Source organism: Episyrphus balteatus, chromosome 1, assembly GCF_945859705.1.
Source record: "Episyrphus balteatus chromosome 1, idEpiBalt1.1, whole genome shotgun sequence".
NCBI classification, from domain to species: domain Eukaryota; kingdom Metazoa; phylum Arthropoda; class Insecta; order Diptera; family Syrphidae; genus Episyrphus; species Episyrphus balteatus.
In genome coordinates this window covers 15,774,264-15,790,668 of record NC_079134.1, presented here as the reverse complement: position 1 = coordinate 15,790,668, position 16,405 = coordinate 15,774,264, and the positions used below count along the sequence as shown (strand labels likewise).

The window sequence follows — 16,405 nt, the reverse complement described above, 5'->3', positions numbered from 1 at the left end:
TTATAAATCCATGAACCATGGCAGCCACCACACAAAAGTGACGCCATTTTCGCACTTTCGCAGTGCGGCAAAAAATTTCAATTAAAAATTAAAAATAAACTGTTAGAGATATAAAAATCTTCTATAGCTTATTTAAAAGATAATAACCTAATGCTTAATCCAAATGAAGGATTTTTAAAAATTCCGTCATTTAATAGGGTAAACAGGGGTAAAACGAAAACATGAAATATGAGCAAAAATCTAAACGCGAAGTCGTAGAGAATTGATTTTTTTGCTATAGATGAGATTAATTTAAGAATAACTGCATTTAAGAAAAAATTCTAAAAAATTTTGAATTTTGTTTAAACGTTGCACACGTGTTAGGGCTATGACAAAATGATGATTATGGGAAGGGGAAATATTTTTTGACAATTCTAAAGATGTCAGGTGAAAGATGGGGGAAAAAAAATTATGCATCTAATACGGATTTTTTTTTAAATATACTGAATTTCGAAATATGATTTTTTGAAAAACATCTATTTTTGAGGGGTATTTTTGGGTAGTTTTTTATTTTTAGCTTTCTTTTTGGAGTGTTCAAAAAATCTCGAATTTATAGGACATGTAGGCCTATTCGCATACATGTGCAAAAAATTGGAGTTCTAAAATTATTTTTGACTGAATAACAGGAAAAATAAGTTTAAAAAAACAGATTTTTTGAGCGTTTTTAACTGATTGTCATCGTTTTTGATTTTTATCTTTTTTTCTTAAACAGATAGAGAAATAAAGTATATGGAGGGTTGATAGAATATAGCCAGGACTATGTGCGTTTTAAAAAACACAATTTTGAGATAACGGTAAAATAAAATGTTGTAATTCAACAGGTTATAACTTTTGATTTAGAGCAAAAACTAATTTAATTAAACTTTATTGATACAATTACCTTTCATTTGGTATATCACACATAACGGTAGACTAACTACAAGCTACACAATGTTAAATCAAGAAACTTGCGAAAACACTCAAAACACCAGTGGAGATCTGTTGCCCCATGAACAGTCACCAGTGTGGGAAGTACCGCAATCTCAGTCTGGAAATTCGACATGGTTGACTTTAAAAATTCTAACTTCTCTTGTAGGCATCTTTGAAATGAGATTGAACCGTCATGTGAAAGGTGAAACAATAAGCTTTCACGTGATATAAAATTTTTTGTAGGTTGTCATTGAAAAAAATTGATTTTATAGCATGAGAACATAAAAATAAATGTTTTTTATGCTTTTTTTGATGAAAATACATGGAGTTAAAAAAATTCTAGCTCTTTTTGTAGATGTCTCATAGACCTGATATATATATATAAGACAATAAGCTTTCAGATGGTATAAAATTTTTTATAGGTTGTTAGGGAAAAAAATGGAATTAATGACGTGAGAAGATAAAAATTCATGTTTTCTTTGCTTTTTTTTATGAAAATGATTGCTTTCAATTAATTATTTCTATACTCTTTGCGCATTATAAAAATTTAAAAATAAAAGAAGAAATACTTGGCTTTTAAAATAAAAAAAGTAATGTAATGAGAAAATAAAAAAGGTATTTTTTTTAGTAAAGTAAACTCTTCAATTGACTCATTTTAAACAAAACCACACAACCTGTTTTCTGACGACGCACTGTTGTCCAAAATGACTTATCTCGTTGCAAAAATCATAACTTTTGAACGGATTGAGGTAGCGGTACAGTTTTTTTTTTAATTTGAAGGAAATTTCCAGGGCTGTTACACCAATGAATTTCAAGAAAATTGTTTTACAGGGTGTTTAGGAATCATCGGCCGAAAACCGATTTTCTTAAAAAAAAAAATATTTAAATTAAAATTGGTATGCCATTTTGTAGAAATCACTAATTCACATCTAAAAAAAGTTCAGATTACACTTTTCCATGATATTACGATTATAGAGAATGCCAAAAAAGTTGGTCCCGGAAGTCCGTGTGTCTGTCTGTCTGTATAAGGATCTACAGCCTAAACGGATGAACCGATTGACTTCAAATTTGGTATGTAGCATTTTTTGGAGACCTTCCAGAGGGGTTTTTGGAATTAATTTTTTTGGGCCAAAAATAACGGTACTTGTCATACACCGATTTCAGTAAAGCTGTAATTGCTCAAAAACGGCTCCAACGATTTTGTTTAAAAAATTCAAATGTAAGTTTGAAAACAAGGTCTATCTTCTAATGAAAAAAATTTTTTTGGAAAATCATTATTAACGGTACCTGCCATAGAACGGTTTTTTTTAAATCCGATATTCTCCGAAACGGCTTATTCCATTTCAACGAAACTTTTTTTGAAGAAGCACTTATATAACTCAAATATAGGCCAAAAATAAAATTTCAAAAAAAATAATTTTTGGATTTTTAAAAAAATTTTGAAATTTTTTTTTGAAAAATAAAATTTTCGAAAACGGGACATTGTATTTTTTTGAAATTTTGTTTTTAGATGTGGATTAGTGATTTCTACAAAATGGCATACCAATTTTAATTTAAACATTTTTTTAAAAGAAAATCTGTTCCTTCTGCCTTCATTTTTTTTCAAAGTACAAAATCTCGGCAGTGCGCAAGCATGCGCAGCTAAATATTTTTATTTTGGATCAACAATTGATTGGTACACATACCCTATTCGGCTTAATGCATGGAACCGAATGGATTTTTTACGGTACCTGCCATAAAACCGTTTTTTTTCAAATCCGATATTCTCCGATACGGCTTATTCGATTTCAACGAAACTTTTTGTGAAGAAGCACTTATATAACTCAAATATAAGCCAAAAATAAAATTAAAAAAAAAATTAATTTTGGATTTTTAAAAAAATTTTGAAATTTTTTTTTGAAAAATAAAATTTTCGAAAACGGGACATTGTATTTTTTTGAAATTTTGTTTTTAAATGTGGATTAGTGATTTCTACAAAATGGCATACCAATTTTAATTTAAACTTTTTTTTTAAAGAAAATCTGTTTTTGGCCGATGATTCCGAAACACCCTGTGAAATAATTTTATTGAAATTCATTGGTATAACAGCCCTAGAAATGTCCTTCAAGTAAAAAAAAAAATTGTACCGCTACCTCAATCCGTTCAAAAGTTATGATTTTTGCAACGAGATAAGTCATTTTGGACAACCGTGCGACGTTATCACGTAAAATCATCGTCCGTAAACCGGATTTACAGACAACCTCTTTTTTTATTTATTTATTTGTTTATTTTTTCGTTTATTTATGTAGACATATTTATTTATTTAAAAAAAACAAATGTATGATCTAATCTAATATATTTTTTGAATTTTAAGGTTTTTTTTTTGAAGAATTATGTAAAAAAAAAAAACAACAAACAAATCATAAAAACTGAACAATTTTGGAAAAATAAAAAAAAAATGTTAAAATAAATAATAATTGATTAAATTTTGTTTAAATTTTAGTTTTTTTATGTTTTATTGACAAAAAATTTAATGAAATCTTGTCTTAATAAAAATTAAATGGATGTCTAATATTTTTATTTGCAAAGTTGTTTAACTTTGAAGTTGGTATTATAATATTCGGTGTAAATTTGTATTGAAAAGGAAACAATATATTTATTGCAAAATTTCCCAGCCGTGACAATAGAATCTCCTCTATGTAATTTACTAACTTATAGTAAAATTTCGTCAATATTTGAAAAAAAAAAATACTATTCTTATTTTGTTAAACAAAGTTCTTCAAATCACTATCTATAACACTGGTTTACAGCCAAAATGGACACTCAATTCAACTTTTTTTTTCTTACGTACCTACTTTGAGCTCAGGGACTGGGATACCAATTTAAAAAAAATTTCGATGGATAGGTTTTCGAAAAACATAGGTACCTACCTATGTATGTATTTTTTTTTTTCAAAATTTTTTGTCGTTTTTTTTTTCAACGTACTTAGTATTTGGGCTTTTTCTTGAGTAATACCCCATCACTTTGAACAGAAGAACAGAACTTGGAAGGTGAATAGATAAGCAAGAAACACTAAAGGAGCTTTCCATTGTAAAGTATATGAAATTTTGGCATGTTTTTTTCTCATTTTTGAATAGTTTTTCTTAAGTTTCTCACAATATTTTAATATTAAAATTTTTCAAAAGAATACATATCGATAGAAAATTTAATTATCTACCAAAATTTACTTAATAGAAATTTTCAAAGGAGATGGCACATTTTTCTATGGAGCTTGGGCCCAGTGTGTTCACTAACGAAATTGGTATCAAATGAAAGGTGACGGTAAGCACATTACGTGGGTAAAATATTTTCAAATTCGTTAGTGGGGTTTTGGAGATATTTGAGTTTGAAGTTTCGGATTTCACAATCAAGATTTCAGCTAATTTTTCGAACAATTAATCGTAGAATGCGTAATAATGGGTGTACAGAAATAATATTGGTATAAAATAAAAGGTATTTCTCTTGTCTATAAATCTGTATCAAAAGTTTTTTTCTTTGTTAAAAAAAAATAATACATATTAGGTATTTACTTCTCAAAAGGTGATTTTTTTAAGCGAAGCATTTGGCACATCGAAATATCAAAATATTCAGTGGTGACATGCACTTTTTTTTTTGTAATTTTTCGATAGCTTAATGTGTTACCTTTAATTCTGAAATATGCCTATTAAATAATAAGAATAGAAACTATAGTTCAGTCAATGGGGAAAAAATCTGGAAAAAGCTATGACTTGAGCTAAGTTTGAATGCAATATTGAAGAGGTGTTTATCCCAAGTACAAATCTCAGATTGCGTATTGTTTGGTCTTGTGGGGCAACCGCCATTTTGAAAAACGCATTTGTCTCAATATCTCGAGAACGACTGGTCGGACAGAAAACTAGAGAGGACTTTTTAGATTGGAAATTAGTTAATCTTTCTTTTTCTAGTACATCATTTTTCTCTAGGAATTATAATTTCAGAGTTACACTACCGAAAATTGTGTGTTTTTTGATATTTTAAATATTTTAAACAACCCTTAGAGTTAAGTGCGGAATTACTGAGAATGAGATACTTTGCGGTTCTGTTACTCTGAAAGTATAACTCCTAGAGAAAAATGATGTACTAGAAAAAGAAAGATTAACTAATTTCCAATCTAAAAAGTCCTTTCTACGCATTCTACGATTAATTGATCGCAAAAATAGCTGAAATCTTGATTTTGAAATCCGAAACTTCAAACTCAAATATCTCCAAAACCCCACTTACGAATTTGAAAATATTTTACCCACGTAATGTGCTTACCGTCACCTTTCATTTGATACCCATTTCGTAAGTGAACACACTGGGCCCAAAAATGTGCCATCTCCTTTGGCTTTCTTTTGATCGTTATAAAAAGGTCATATCTTTGTTACTTATCCATAAATTTTGAAGAAATTTATTTTTTTATCTTTGCCAAAAGGTGTAATACACATGGAAAATTTTAAAGTATGATGATTTTAAAGATTTTTTCTTTCAGTAAGAAACGTTGTTTGTAAAAAATATTCTATAAAAAATCGATTTTTTAAAAAAAATGCTTTGATACATTGGTATCTGGAGTTACCCAGAAAAGTTACCTCAGTGTTTCTTGCTTATTTATTCAGCTTTCACGTGCATGTTCTTCTGATTGATGGTTTATTAGTCAAGATATAGCCCGAATACTAAGTATGCAGGGAAAAACAACGACAAAAAACTTTGAAAAATCATATCTCGAAAACCTATCCATAAACATTGTTTTTAGATAAGATTTTCAAGTTGCCTGGACTCAAATCTATAAAAAAGTATAACGGCACTTGGTGTCCAAAAAATTTGTATTTTTGAGTAAACTAGTTTAATGCATTACCTATTTAATTTGTTATAACTTGCAAATCAAATATGGTTAAAGTTATCAGCCCTATGGTTCCATAGGTTCTTATTAGAGTATACATCTGTAAATTGTCTACGATAACAATTAAAAAAATTCATATGCAGTATATTTTCATCCACCAGCAATGAGGAAATATGAGATACTTACAAAATTTGCGGTGAAACTACTATTAGGTGTGCGATGACGAGAGTTAATAAATAGTTTTGCTCCCCTATCAAAAGCCATTCATTTACACATAGTGACAGTTGCAGTTTTTCTATCTTAATCGATTAAATTTACATTTATTTGTTTTTTTTTTTGTTTTAATTTAAATTGCTTATCTCTTTGCTTCTATGAACTTGACATTAATATGGGAACATAAAAATCTACATTCCTATTTATCTCATCGTAGGTCGTATTGTCTCACACATTATTTTGCGGCGTTAATCAACACGTGTTTGGCAAAATGTTTTGTATATGTTTTGTAGGCTTACAAAACTATTCATCCCATCCTTGGTGTCATAACAAAACTGTAATTTAATTTTTTTTTTTAAATTAATTGCAAGTGGTTAGTCTACAAGCAAATGATCCACATTAGATTGAAAACTTCATTGAAAACAAAATGATTTAGTCGTTCTATATTACTGGAAAGCGTTCAAAATTTATAATTTTCTCAACTTGAACAGAGATTATAATCTAATGCACACTTATTAATTTGTTTTTATTTTGTCTTTTTTTTCGGAAATGTTTTTTTTTTTTTTGTTTTGTTTGTATTTATTAATAGAATAGTCCGAAATGATCTAAATTCTACGAGCATTCAGTTGATTGCGAACTTTTTGCAAGCGTGTATCGGCTGTGTTTTGTGTGGCTGTCTCTTCCATTTGGCATACATTTTTGTTTATATTTTTAATTTGAAAACGCAAAAAAAAACTTAAACTAAAAAAATTAAAACAAATTACAAAAAAATTAAAACAGCCTAGTATGGAGTATGAAACTTCATATGATACGGGCCTGAAGCCCTTCAATCATGATAAGAATCGAGGCAAATGGGCATCATCGAAGGATTTCTTTTTTGCATGCGCCGGACATGCATTTAAGGCAGATGCTATTATGATAATGCCGATTATTGTTTTCGAAGATGTTGGAAGTGAGTTTTTTTTTTTTTTTTTCAAAAATGGATTAATGTTTTCTCATCATATTATTCAGCTCTTTATATAAAGAAACAATGTCGGTTGAAGACTAAAGTGGAATAGGATAATATGGCCCGTCGTCAGCTAATAGGTCTTATTTTACGGAAATTGTAAGATCTATGTAGCTACTTTCGAAAAAGATTGCTCAATCTGATAACTACGCAATAGCTTATTCGCTGTCGTTAGTTTAGCCTTTTTCTTTGTGAGATAAGACATAAGAAACTATTTTGCTGCTTAAAAGAATGTGTCAAAGTCCAAACCAAAATGTATTCATGTGTAAGGAATAACGTACTGACTGTCGTCGTCGGTTAATAAGGCCTACACCAACCATGTCAAATTCATCAATGTTTTCTTCCTGATACTTGAATTCTCTTCTCTACTACCATTTTATCAAGACTGATAATAACTGCTCGGGAGACGGACAGAATCCCGAAATCCAAAATCCAGAAAACCCTAAATCCCGAAAACCGAAATTCCGAAAACCCAAAATCCCGAAAACCCAAAATCCCGAAAACCCAAAATCCCGAAAACCCAAAATCCCGAAAACCCAAAATCCCGAAAACCCAGAATCCCGAAAAACCAAAATCCCGAAAACCCAAAATCCATAAAGGCCAAAATCCGTAAAAAAAAAACAGAAAAAATAAAACAAACTCTTCAAAACTGTGTTTCACTGAAATTTTAACTGAAACATAAAATTAAAACCAATTAAAAACAATTTAAACATACCATTATTATAAGTTAAATATTAAAACTTATAATTCTTTTGATTTTATTTCAACGATTTTCCAACTTAACTCAATCATTACAAAAAATTGCTGAAATCACAATAAGAACTTGAAATCATGTAAAAAAGAGACATTAACGGAATCATAAACTTATATTGTTTTTTACGTAATAACACCTTAATTTCACACTTAGGATTGTTTTCAAAACCGAAATCCCGAAAAATTATATAAAATGAAAAATTTGCGAAAATTTTAATTTTTCGGGATCCCATTCGGGATTTTGGGTTTTCGGGATTCTGGGTTTCCGGGATTCTGGGTTTTCGGGATTTTCGGTTTTCGGGATTTGGGGTTTTCGGGATTTTGGGTTTTCGGGATTTCGGTTTTCGGGATTTTGTCCCCAATCCTAACTGCTCGCATCGATAGATACCTACTTTGAAATTCGCAAACGGTTTTATAAGCCAATTTTCAAGTCTTCTCAAATCTGACTGTCAAACACTCTTTTAAAATTCGTGTATTCCAACTTTAACGCATTTTTAACTTTGTAGTCACACCAGAAACCGCTTGTCTCTATTTACATAGGTATGATTCGGCATTTATTTATTAATGGAAAAGGTCAAAGAAAATGTAGACGGCTTGTCTTTTAAAGATAAGTCTTTATCATTCATATACAGGGTGTCCCACAGTCACCGCCCCAAATGAAAACCATGGATTCCTGAGGGCATTTTAAGTCGAAAAACTTAAGAGGTAATTTTCTCGTTTTCGTCCTGTTTTCGAGTTACCACGGTTTTTATGATTTTTGCTTTCTTGTCCTTTAACTGGCCTTATCTTTGCCAAAGTGAGCAGTATTTTTCTGCTCGTCTTTATTACTGCAGCCTCTACAATCTATATATAGATCATCGGTACTAAGCCCCATCTTGGTTGGGGTCAAAATTCTGCCGTTGTCAAAATTCTGCTATTCAAAATTCTGTTTTTCAAAATTCTGCTTTTCAAAATTCGGCTTTTCATAATTCTGTTTTACAAAATTCTGCAAAAAATTAAAAAAATTGGTTTGGAAAATGTTTAAACGCGCGCGGTTTTAAACATTTTCCAAACCATTTTTTAATTTTTTCCAGATTTCGGTAAAATTATCTCCTCGCTGCTTATTTATCAAATAAAAGTGAATGTTCTTTCTTTTTAGTTTCTAATACATAGTTTTTATAGATGTCAATAATTATAAAAAAAGTCTTTGCATTATAACAAATGTTTGGGACAGTTAAACAATAAACAGTATAAGGAAAGTAGTAAAGTTGAATTATTATAATGGATTAATGAGATGCAAGTAAATATGCTATGGAAAAAAAAAAAAACAGAATTAGCAGAATTTTTTTGTTAAAAAAAAGCAGAATTTTGAAAGACAGAATTTTCATAAAAAAGCAGAATTTTGAAGCCAGAATTTTGACCCGATCCACTTCTTTTTGTGGTAGCCAAGTAGGTTATGTCCCATTAAGACGCCTATAAGGTAAGAAGTAAGATCTAACTGGGTCTTTTCTTGTCGAAATTCGGCCATAGTTTCTTGGTGTTACCACAGGTTTCTAGGAGGTTCCATTTCTCAGTGGTTTTTTGAAAAATATTTTGGGATTCTGATGTTATGGTTTATGAGAGAGGGATCAATAACAGTACCCCCTTTTGGAAGTTCATCCGCTTTTTCGTTGCCGAACACATCACTGTGGCCGGGAACCCAGCAGAGTCTTATTATTATTCTGCATACCAAGAACTCTATGCTCTTAGAAACCAAAGAAACAAGCATTGACTTGATTAAGATGGCTGAGATCGCTGTTATTGCCACTTGGCTAACAATGAAAAATGTGATGTCAGCAGTTGATATCGCCATCATGGATATTTGTTTAGCAGCATTTTTAACTGTCAAGATCTTGGCTTGGAAGACACTGCTATAATCGGGGAGCATGAAAGAACTGGCAAGTTTTCTGAGTAGAAACCTGCACGAACCCCACTATTCATTTTCGAGTTATCAGTGAAGATGGCGAGAGTTTCCTCAAAAAACTTAAAGTTCCTTCATGACTGCCTTGAAATGCTTTACCATACCTAAAAGCTGAAGGTGATGATAACAGTTCGAAGAAGTTGTTTATAGATCAGCGGTTTCGTTAATCCGTTGGGTTAATCCGTTTCTTTTCTTCATCAGGGGGCCTAAACGATGCATATTACGAAGGTTGGCTTTTTTGAGACTCGTTCGAGAGTGTAGATTGAACCTCAGGAATTAGTTAAATTGTATTCCCGTGTGTTTGGCTGCCAATTAAGTTCCATCTGGCAATTTTAGTGTGATGCTTATACAGTTTGCTGCCGAACGACTGCTTGGTCCTCCTATTCGGATTTTGTTGAGTTTATTAAATTGTTTTAGTAAGAAGTTGAGACTTCATCTGGCCCATCTTCCTTGGTTTTTATGGTTTCAATTGGTTTGAATTACATACATCTTGTTTTTTGATTCAAAAACAGCGAGTTTTTACTTGAGTATTTTTCTTTATACTTACTAGTATTGTTGATATGATAATGAAATTTTTACCTTCATTCAAATGGGCGAAAATAGACCCCTTTGCTATATTTTTTTTTGTTTCGAGTCAATGACCATTTAATTCTTTTTTCAGTCTTTGCGTTGATACCGTACTTTGTGACTTTGGCAGTCTGTGTGGTGCCAATTGTGTTTTTGCAATCATTTTTGGGTCAATTTTCTAGTACTGGTTTTATATCAGTTTTTCGGATATCTCCATTATTCAAAGGTAAAATCTCTCTTAGTTTGAAAAAAATGAATATTTACAAAAACATTTTTTTTACAGGCATTGGATATGTTTCGCTTTTAGTAAACTTTTTAACTTTAACGTACTACAGCATTTTCAGTGCAATACCGCTATTTTATTTTTTTCATTCCTTGAGGCCAACAATACCTTGGAGCTGTGAGGCATCTGCAGGATGGGCTGAAAATTCTACACATAGAATATCGGTAAGTAAAGACATAACAATTGGAAACTATTGTATAATAATGTAGAATTTATATAATTTTTTTTTTTTAGATTTGCAATCATGAAGCTGATAACAACTCAACTCTCTTAATTACAATTCCTTCTGTGGATTTTTTTAGGTATGTTTTTTTTTAATTAATTGTGAAGTTTAAAAAAATTTGAAAAATCTATAAATTTATTCCTCAGAAACCATTTGGACATCCCAAGCTTTGGCAGAGAAGTTAACGATAATTCGTTTTCACTGGAATTGATGGTCTGTACTTGCATTATTTGGGGAGCCGTAACTTGTGTTATTTTAAATTCTACAGAAGTCGTAAGAAATTTGTAGTACCTACTATTTTTAATTTTGAAATTTTTTTAATGAATTTTGTCACTAGATAGGACGACTTATAAGATATTCATTCTTGGTTGTTGTGGGTATTATGAGCATTTGCTTAATTCGATTTGCATTTCTTCCGGGAGCAATTGAGGGAATATGGCAATTTGTGTTTCCAGAAGCATATCGTATCTACTGGGATACTTGGATATTTCTTCCAAGCATGGCCTTGGCTACTTTAGGTCCTGGTTGGGGTTCAATTCTAACCATGGCAAGTTTTAATAATTTTAAAACAAATATTTTCACATACAGTTGGGTGCTGTGTCTGGCTCAACTTGGACTTATGGCGGGAATAGCGTTTTTGTCAATTTTTATCAAGTGTTTTATGGAATGTGAGTATATAGTGTGGCTTCAGTCTTTTGAACTCTGTTTAGCATCATAATGGTTATAGGGATTATTTATTTATGAATTATGAATACTATTAAGTATATTATGGTAGTGTTTTACTTGACTACAGCTAAGAAAAAAAGAATATTCTGTGTTTAAAATTTTTGTTTGTTTGTTCCTTCATAAAAATTCATTAGATAAAAGTTTCGTTATTATTACAGAGCAACTTTTCAAATATTTATCAAATAACCCCAAAATAATTAAAAATAAAAAAAAATTGTTCAAAACTGAAGACCTGGATATTTCATGATTTTGCCACTTGAGGGAGTTGCATCAAGTAATGCTTTATTGTTTATAACCAGCAAACAAAAAAGACGTTTTAAACGAAATCTATTTTGTACAATTATAATAAGTGGTTTAGAAGTTATGAGGAAACATACATACCGATTGCAAACCTTTTTTTTTTTTTGTTGAATAGATAATATTCATGATTCATAACATTTATTATATAACTTAGCAATCCGTCCAGAAAGCAGAATGTATCTTCAATTCCATCACTCTCAATGGTTGGAATTCTTAAGTATTCCAACGGGTTTGACATTTATGGAGCTACCACATTTTTGGTCTTTGCTGTTCTTTAGTATGTGGATTTTAGGCTCACTAAATATCCTAGTAAGTGTTTCATGTTTTTTGAATAAAATTTTACAAAAAATTAAACCATTTTCCAATCAAGATCATTCAACTATTGTCACTTTTGACTTCAGTGTTTGATGAATTTGAAGAACTAAGAGAAATGAAGAGAAATATCATCTTTGGAGCTGTTGGGATTCTAACATTGACTTCTATACTTTTTTGTTCAAATGTTGGTAAACTATTTTAAAATTTTCAAAATTTATTCTAATTTTTTAAAAATCTTTTTTTTTTTTTAAATAAATAGCATGGAGTGTACTTTTTCAGTCTTCTTTCAAAATATGCCTTCGCAACTCAAACGGTCTTAAATTTACTTCTATTATTGGTTGTTTTGTGGATTTATGGACGAGAGCGTTTCCAACGTGATTTGAATTTTATGACTTCACGAGTTTATTCAACATGGATGGTGAATATTGTTCGATTTGTTGCACCTTTGTTTCTTCTTAGTGGATTGGTAAAAATAAATGTTTTCCTTTTTAAATTAACAATAAAATTATGAAAAATATTTTAATTTTTATAGTTCATTGCATTGATATTGACTTTGGAATTCGATCATTCTCCAACATCATATGGAATGGCTTTGTTTGCATTGGGAACTCTGATTTTCCTGTTTTCATGGTGTCTTATTCCGGGTTATTGTATTTTTAAAATAAAACAAACAACTGGAATAATTGGAATGCGATTGAGAAGATGTATTCGACCAACTGATTGGTATCCTGCTGATCCAGTTTATAAGCAAAGATACGAAGAGAATTTCAATAGTACAGATATTTCACATCAGTTAACAACAGAAACTATGGAATGAGTTTTAAGAAATATGTTTAAAAAAAAATATGTTATTAAATTTTAAAAATACAGCTAAGACAATAATTAAAAATTAAATTTTGTAAATATCCATTTTATTTTCTAATTTGTGAGTGTTATTTTCTTTAATTTTTTATATTTTGTGTTCTATAAATTATTCTAAATGCGTCATATAGCATCAATCAGTACTTCTTTTTGGATATAATTTTTATAGCATCTGCTTTTTATATTATATACATTATGTATTAGGGTGCTTCTTAAAAATCAATTTTCGAAATTTAAATGGGACACCCTTTAATTTTGTTCTTCCTGCCTTAAATATAAATTGGGTAAAATTTGGGCCAGTTTACACACGTTCTAGGGGTAGCTACCACAATTCAAAGTTTTGAAAAATACACCAAATTTTGTTTTTTTTTTCCCAAAATTTTAAAATTTTTTACCAGAATTAAGTACTTTATATTAAATCTTTAGCTGTTTTGAAAGAAATTTTGATAAAAAATACAGCGGAATAAAAATTTTTGAATATTTTTGAATTCGACATTTTTTTTTGTGTTATTCTGTAGAATAGCTAACTAAGTGATCTTCTTAATTGAAAAATTCAATGTTTTTATCTGATTGTTTATGAGCCTAATATCTTTATTCGTCAGACAGTTAACTGACTGTTTATTAAAAGATTGAAAAATCGGGTCTTAAGCGTAGATACTTTGTATTGTAACAAAAAAGTTTTTGTTGAAATTGATCTTTTTTTTTTTTTACTTAAATCTTTAGTTAATGAAAGCGACCCCTAAATTTTAATATTAAAATCGGAAAAAAATACCATATACTATGCTTATATGGTAGAACATAATGCAGGGGTGTCCCATTAAAAAATCGAAAAAAAATTTTTTTCTACCATATAAGAAGCACCCTAATATGTATTAGGGTGGTCCTTATTTTACTCTTTTTCGTATGTTACAGGAATAAAAATTTGAAAAAATTAGGGCATTTTTTTTCCTGATTTGGAACCAATCAGCATTTATGTTATGTATGTTAAAGTAAGTACACTGTGGCGTATGTGTTGCATTATTGTATTTATGAAATTCCATGCCGGAAAATGCAAATTACCTACTTTAAAAAAGTGGTTTGAAAAATTGTTTTCTTTAAAAAAAAAAATAAACGCAATCAGGTTTAACACTTGCAGCTGATTTAAAAAAAAATGTCACATCATGATAAATTAGGGTTGTAAAAACTTATTTTATATTCAATGCAATTGCTTTTCATTACAAATTAACAAAAAGAATATTAAACATTTTTTGCTAATAAACTAATTGCATTGAAAATAAATTGCACGACTGGAGTCGCACGTACTTGCTCTTAGAGTTAATGTTGCTTATATTTTTAAGACTTTTTATATAGAAATTTGGAAAAAAAATAAAATTCGTTTAAAAAAAAAAAAATAAAATAAAATCTGTAATTAAATAGCCCTCCAAAACAAGTATGCAGTTTGATTGATATATTAACATCCATTTTTAGAAAAAAAATTTTCAAAATCGTTAGAGCCGTTTTTTAAAAAACTAATATTTTATAAATAATTTTTTGGAAAAAAAGTTTTAAAATAAAATTGGTATGCCATTTTGTAGAAACTACTAATCAACATCTAATAACAAAATTTCAAAATAATTCAATGTCCCTTTTTCGAAAATTTGATTTTTCAAAAAAAAAATTTCAAAATTTTTTTAAAAATCCAAAAATTATTTTTTGCAAAATTTTGTTTTTGGCTTGTATTTAAATTATATAAATGTTTCTTCACAAAAAGTTTCGTTGAAATCGGAGATAATTTGATTAAAAAAAAACGGTTCTATGGCAGGTACCGTTAATAATGATTTTCAAAAAAATTTTTTTTCATTTAAAGATAGACCTTAACGTAAAACTAACTTTTGAATTTTTTAAACAAAATCGTTAGAGACATTTTCGAGATATTTCAATTTTACTGAAATCGGTATATGACAAGTACCGTTATTTTTGGTCCAAAAAAATTAATTCCAAAAACTCCTCTGGAGAGTCGCCAAATAATGCTACATACAAGGTTTGACATTAATCAGTCCATCCGTTTAGGCTGTAGCTCCTTATACAGACAGACAGACAGACAGACAGACTGACTGACTGACAGACTGACAGACAGACAGACAGACAGACAGACAGACAGACAGACAGACAGACAGACAGACAGACAGACAGACAGACAGACAGACAGACAGACAGACAGACAGACAGACAGACAGACAGACAGACAGACAGACAGACAGACAGACAGACAGACAGACAGACAGACAGACGGACTTCCGAGACCCACTTTTTTGGCATTGTCTACCATCGTAATGTCATGGAAAAATGTTATCTCAACTTTTTTTTTTGTACGAATGCATAACTAGATATATAGTTACGGTGACCATATTTCTGGAAGCCAAACCCGGGACGGATAAAAAATTCGTTGGATCGCTTTGAAAATATTGATTTTTCAAAAAAAATTTAAATTTTTTTTAAATGAGTTTTCATAATTTTTCCTTTTTTTGATATCAAGATTTCCTAAGGGAGCGTTTTTGTTGAAATCGTTTAAGTCGTTTACGAAATCAGAAATCAAGAAAATGGTTTTTTAATAATGTCTGTTAATAACTTCTAAAAAAAATTTTTTTAATCAAAATCGGGAGAGCTGTTTTTTAACATTTTTATTTAAATGGTTTTGAAGTTGTATGAACTTTAACACAACATGTCCATAAAAGTTTTGAAACTTATCTGGGTTCTTTACTCTTCCATATGTTGTTCTTTATTCGAAAACATTTTTTCTGGTGTACCAACCTGACAAACAGAAGCTGGAACTAAATAATTGAGGAACATTTAAAAAAAACTAAAGCCTAGTCTAGAGGCAAAACGAAAATTTTCATACAAAAGCAGCACAACGAAAATTTTGCTTTTCGTTGCACAGTACGCAGTTTAGGCAACAAAATTCTTACCTGTGCTAGAATTTATGGAGAGTTTAATCGTTTTTTTTTACTTTGGAGACTTAGAAAATTTTTCGTTTTGCTTCAGCAGCGTACTAGAAAAATTTTAATTTCCAACCACTGTTTTCTTGTTTTCCGTACAAAGTATTTAAAATATTGAATTCAAAAATCAGAGAATGTGCAAATACGGGACTATCACGGGACAAATTACAAAATACGGGACACTTATACGTCCCGGGTTTCTTAAATAAAAACCCGGGACAAGCTGTAGAAATACGGGACAGTCCCGGGTAAACCGGGACGGATGGTCACCGTATATATAGTACCTATATCGCAAGTAAAAAAGTATTTATTGCTTTAAAATATTTGCATTAAAAAAAAATTTTTGCAACTGAAAAATATTAGCATTGAAAAAAACAATATTTACTAGAAATATTTTGCATTAAAAAAACATTTTATTGCAAATGAAAATAAAATGCACGA

At 30.0% G+C, this 16,405-nt stretch overlaps 1 protein-coding gene across 1 annotated transcript; it reads left to right on the top strand.

The window, feature by feature from the left end:
* The first annotated feature begins 6,802 nt into the window (after window positions 1-6,802).
* Window positions 6,803-13,042, top strand: LOC129907279 (sodium-dependent proline transporter-like). Its single transcript, XM_055983395.1, has 10 exons — window positions 6,803-6,968; window positions 10,376-10,507; window positions 10,565-10,728; window positions 10,799-10,866; window positions 10,934-11,060; window positions 11,125-11,455; window positions 11,968-12,122; window positions 12,184-12,312; window positions 12,388-12,594; window positions 12,661-13,042. The coding sequence occupies exons 1-10, from the start codon at window positions 6,803-6,805 to the stop codon at window positions 12,943-12,945; spliced, it is 1,764 nt and encodes a 587-aa protein (XP_055839370.1). The 3' UTR covers window positions 12,946-13,042.
* The last annotated feature ends 3,363 nt before the right edge of the window (window positions 13,043-16,405 follow it).

Coding starts and splice junctions, on each gene's coding strand:
- LOC129907279 (XM_055983395.1), top strand. CDS start 6,803: ATGGAGTATGAAACTTCATATGATACGGGCCTGAAGCCCTTCAATCAT. Junction 10,508..10,564: donor GATATCTCCATTATTCAAAG/GTAAAATCTCTC, acceptor TTTTTTTTACAG/GCATTGGATATGTTTCGCTT. Junction 10,867..10,933: donor CCTTCTGTGGATTTTTTTAG/GTATGTTTTTTT, acceptor TTTATTCCTCAG/AAACCATTTGGACATCCCAA.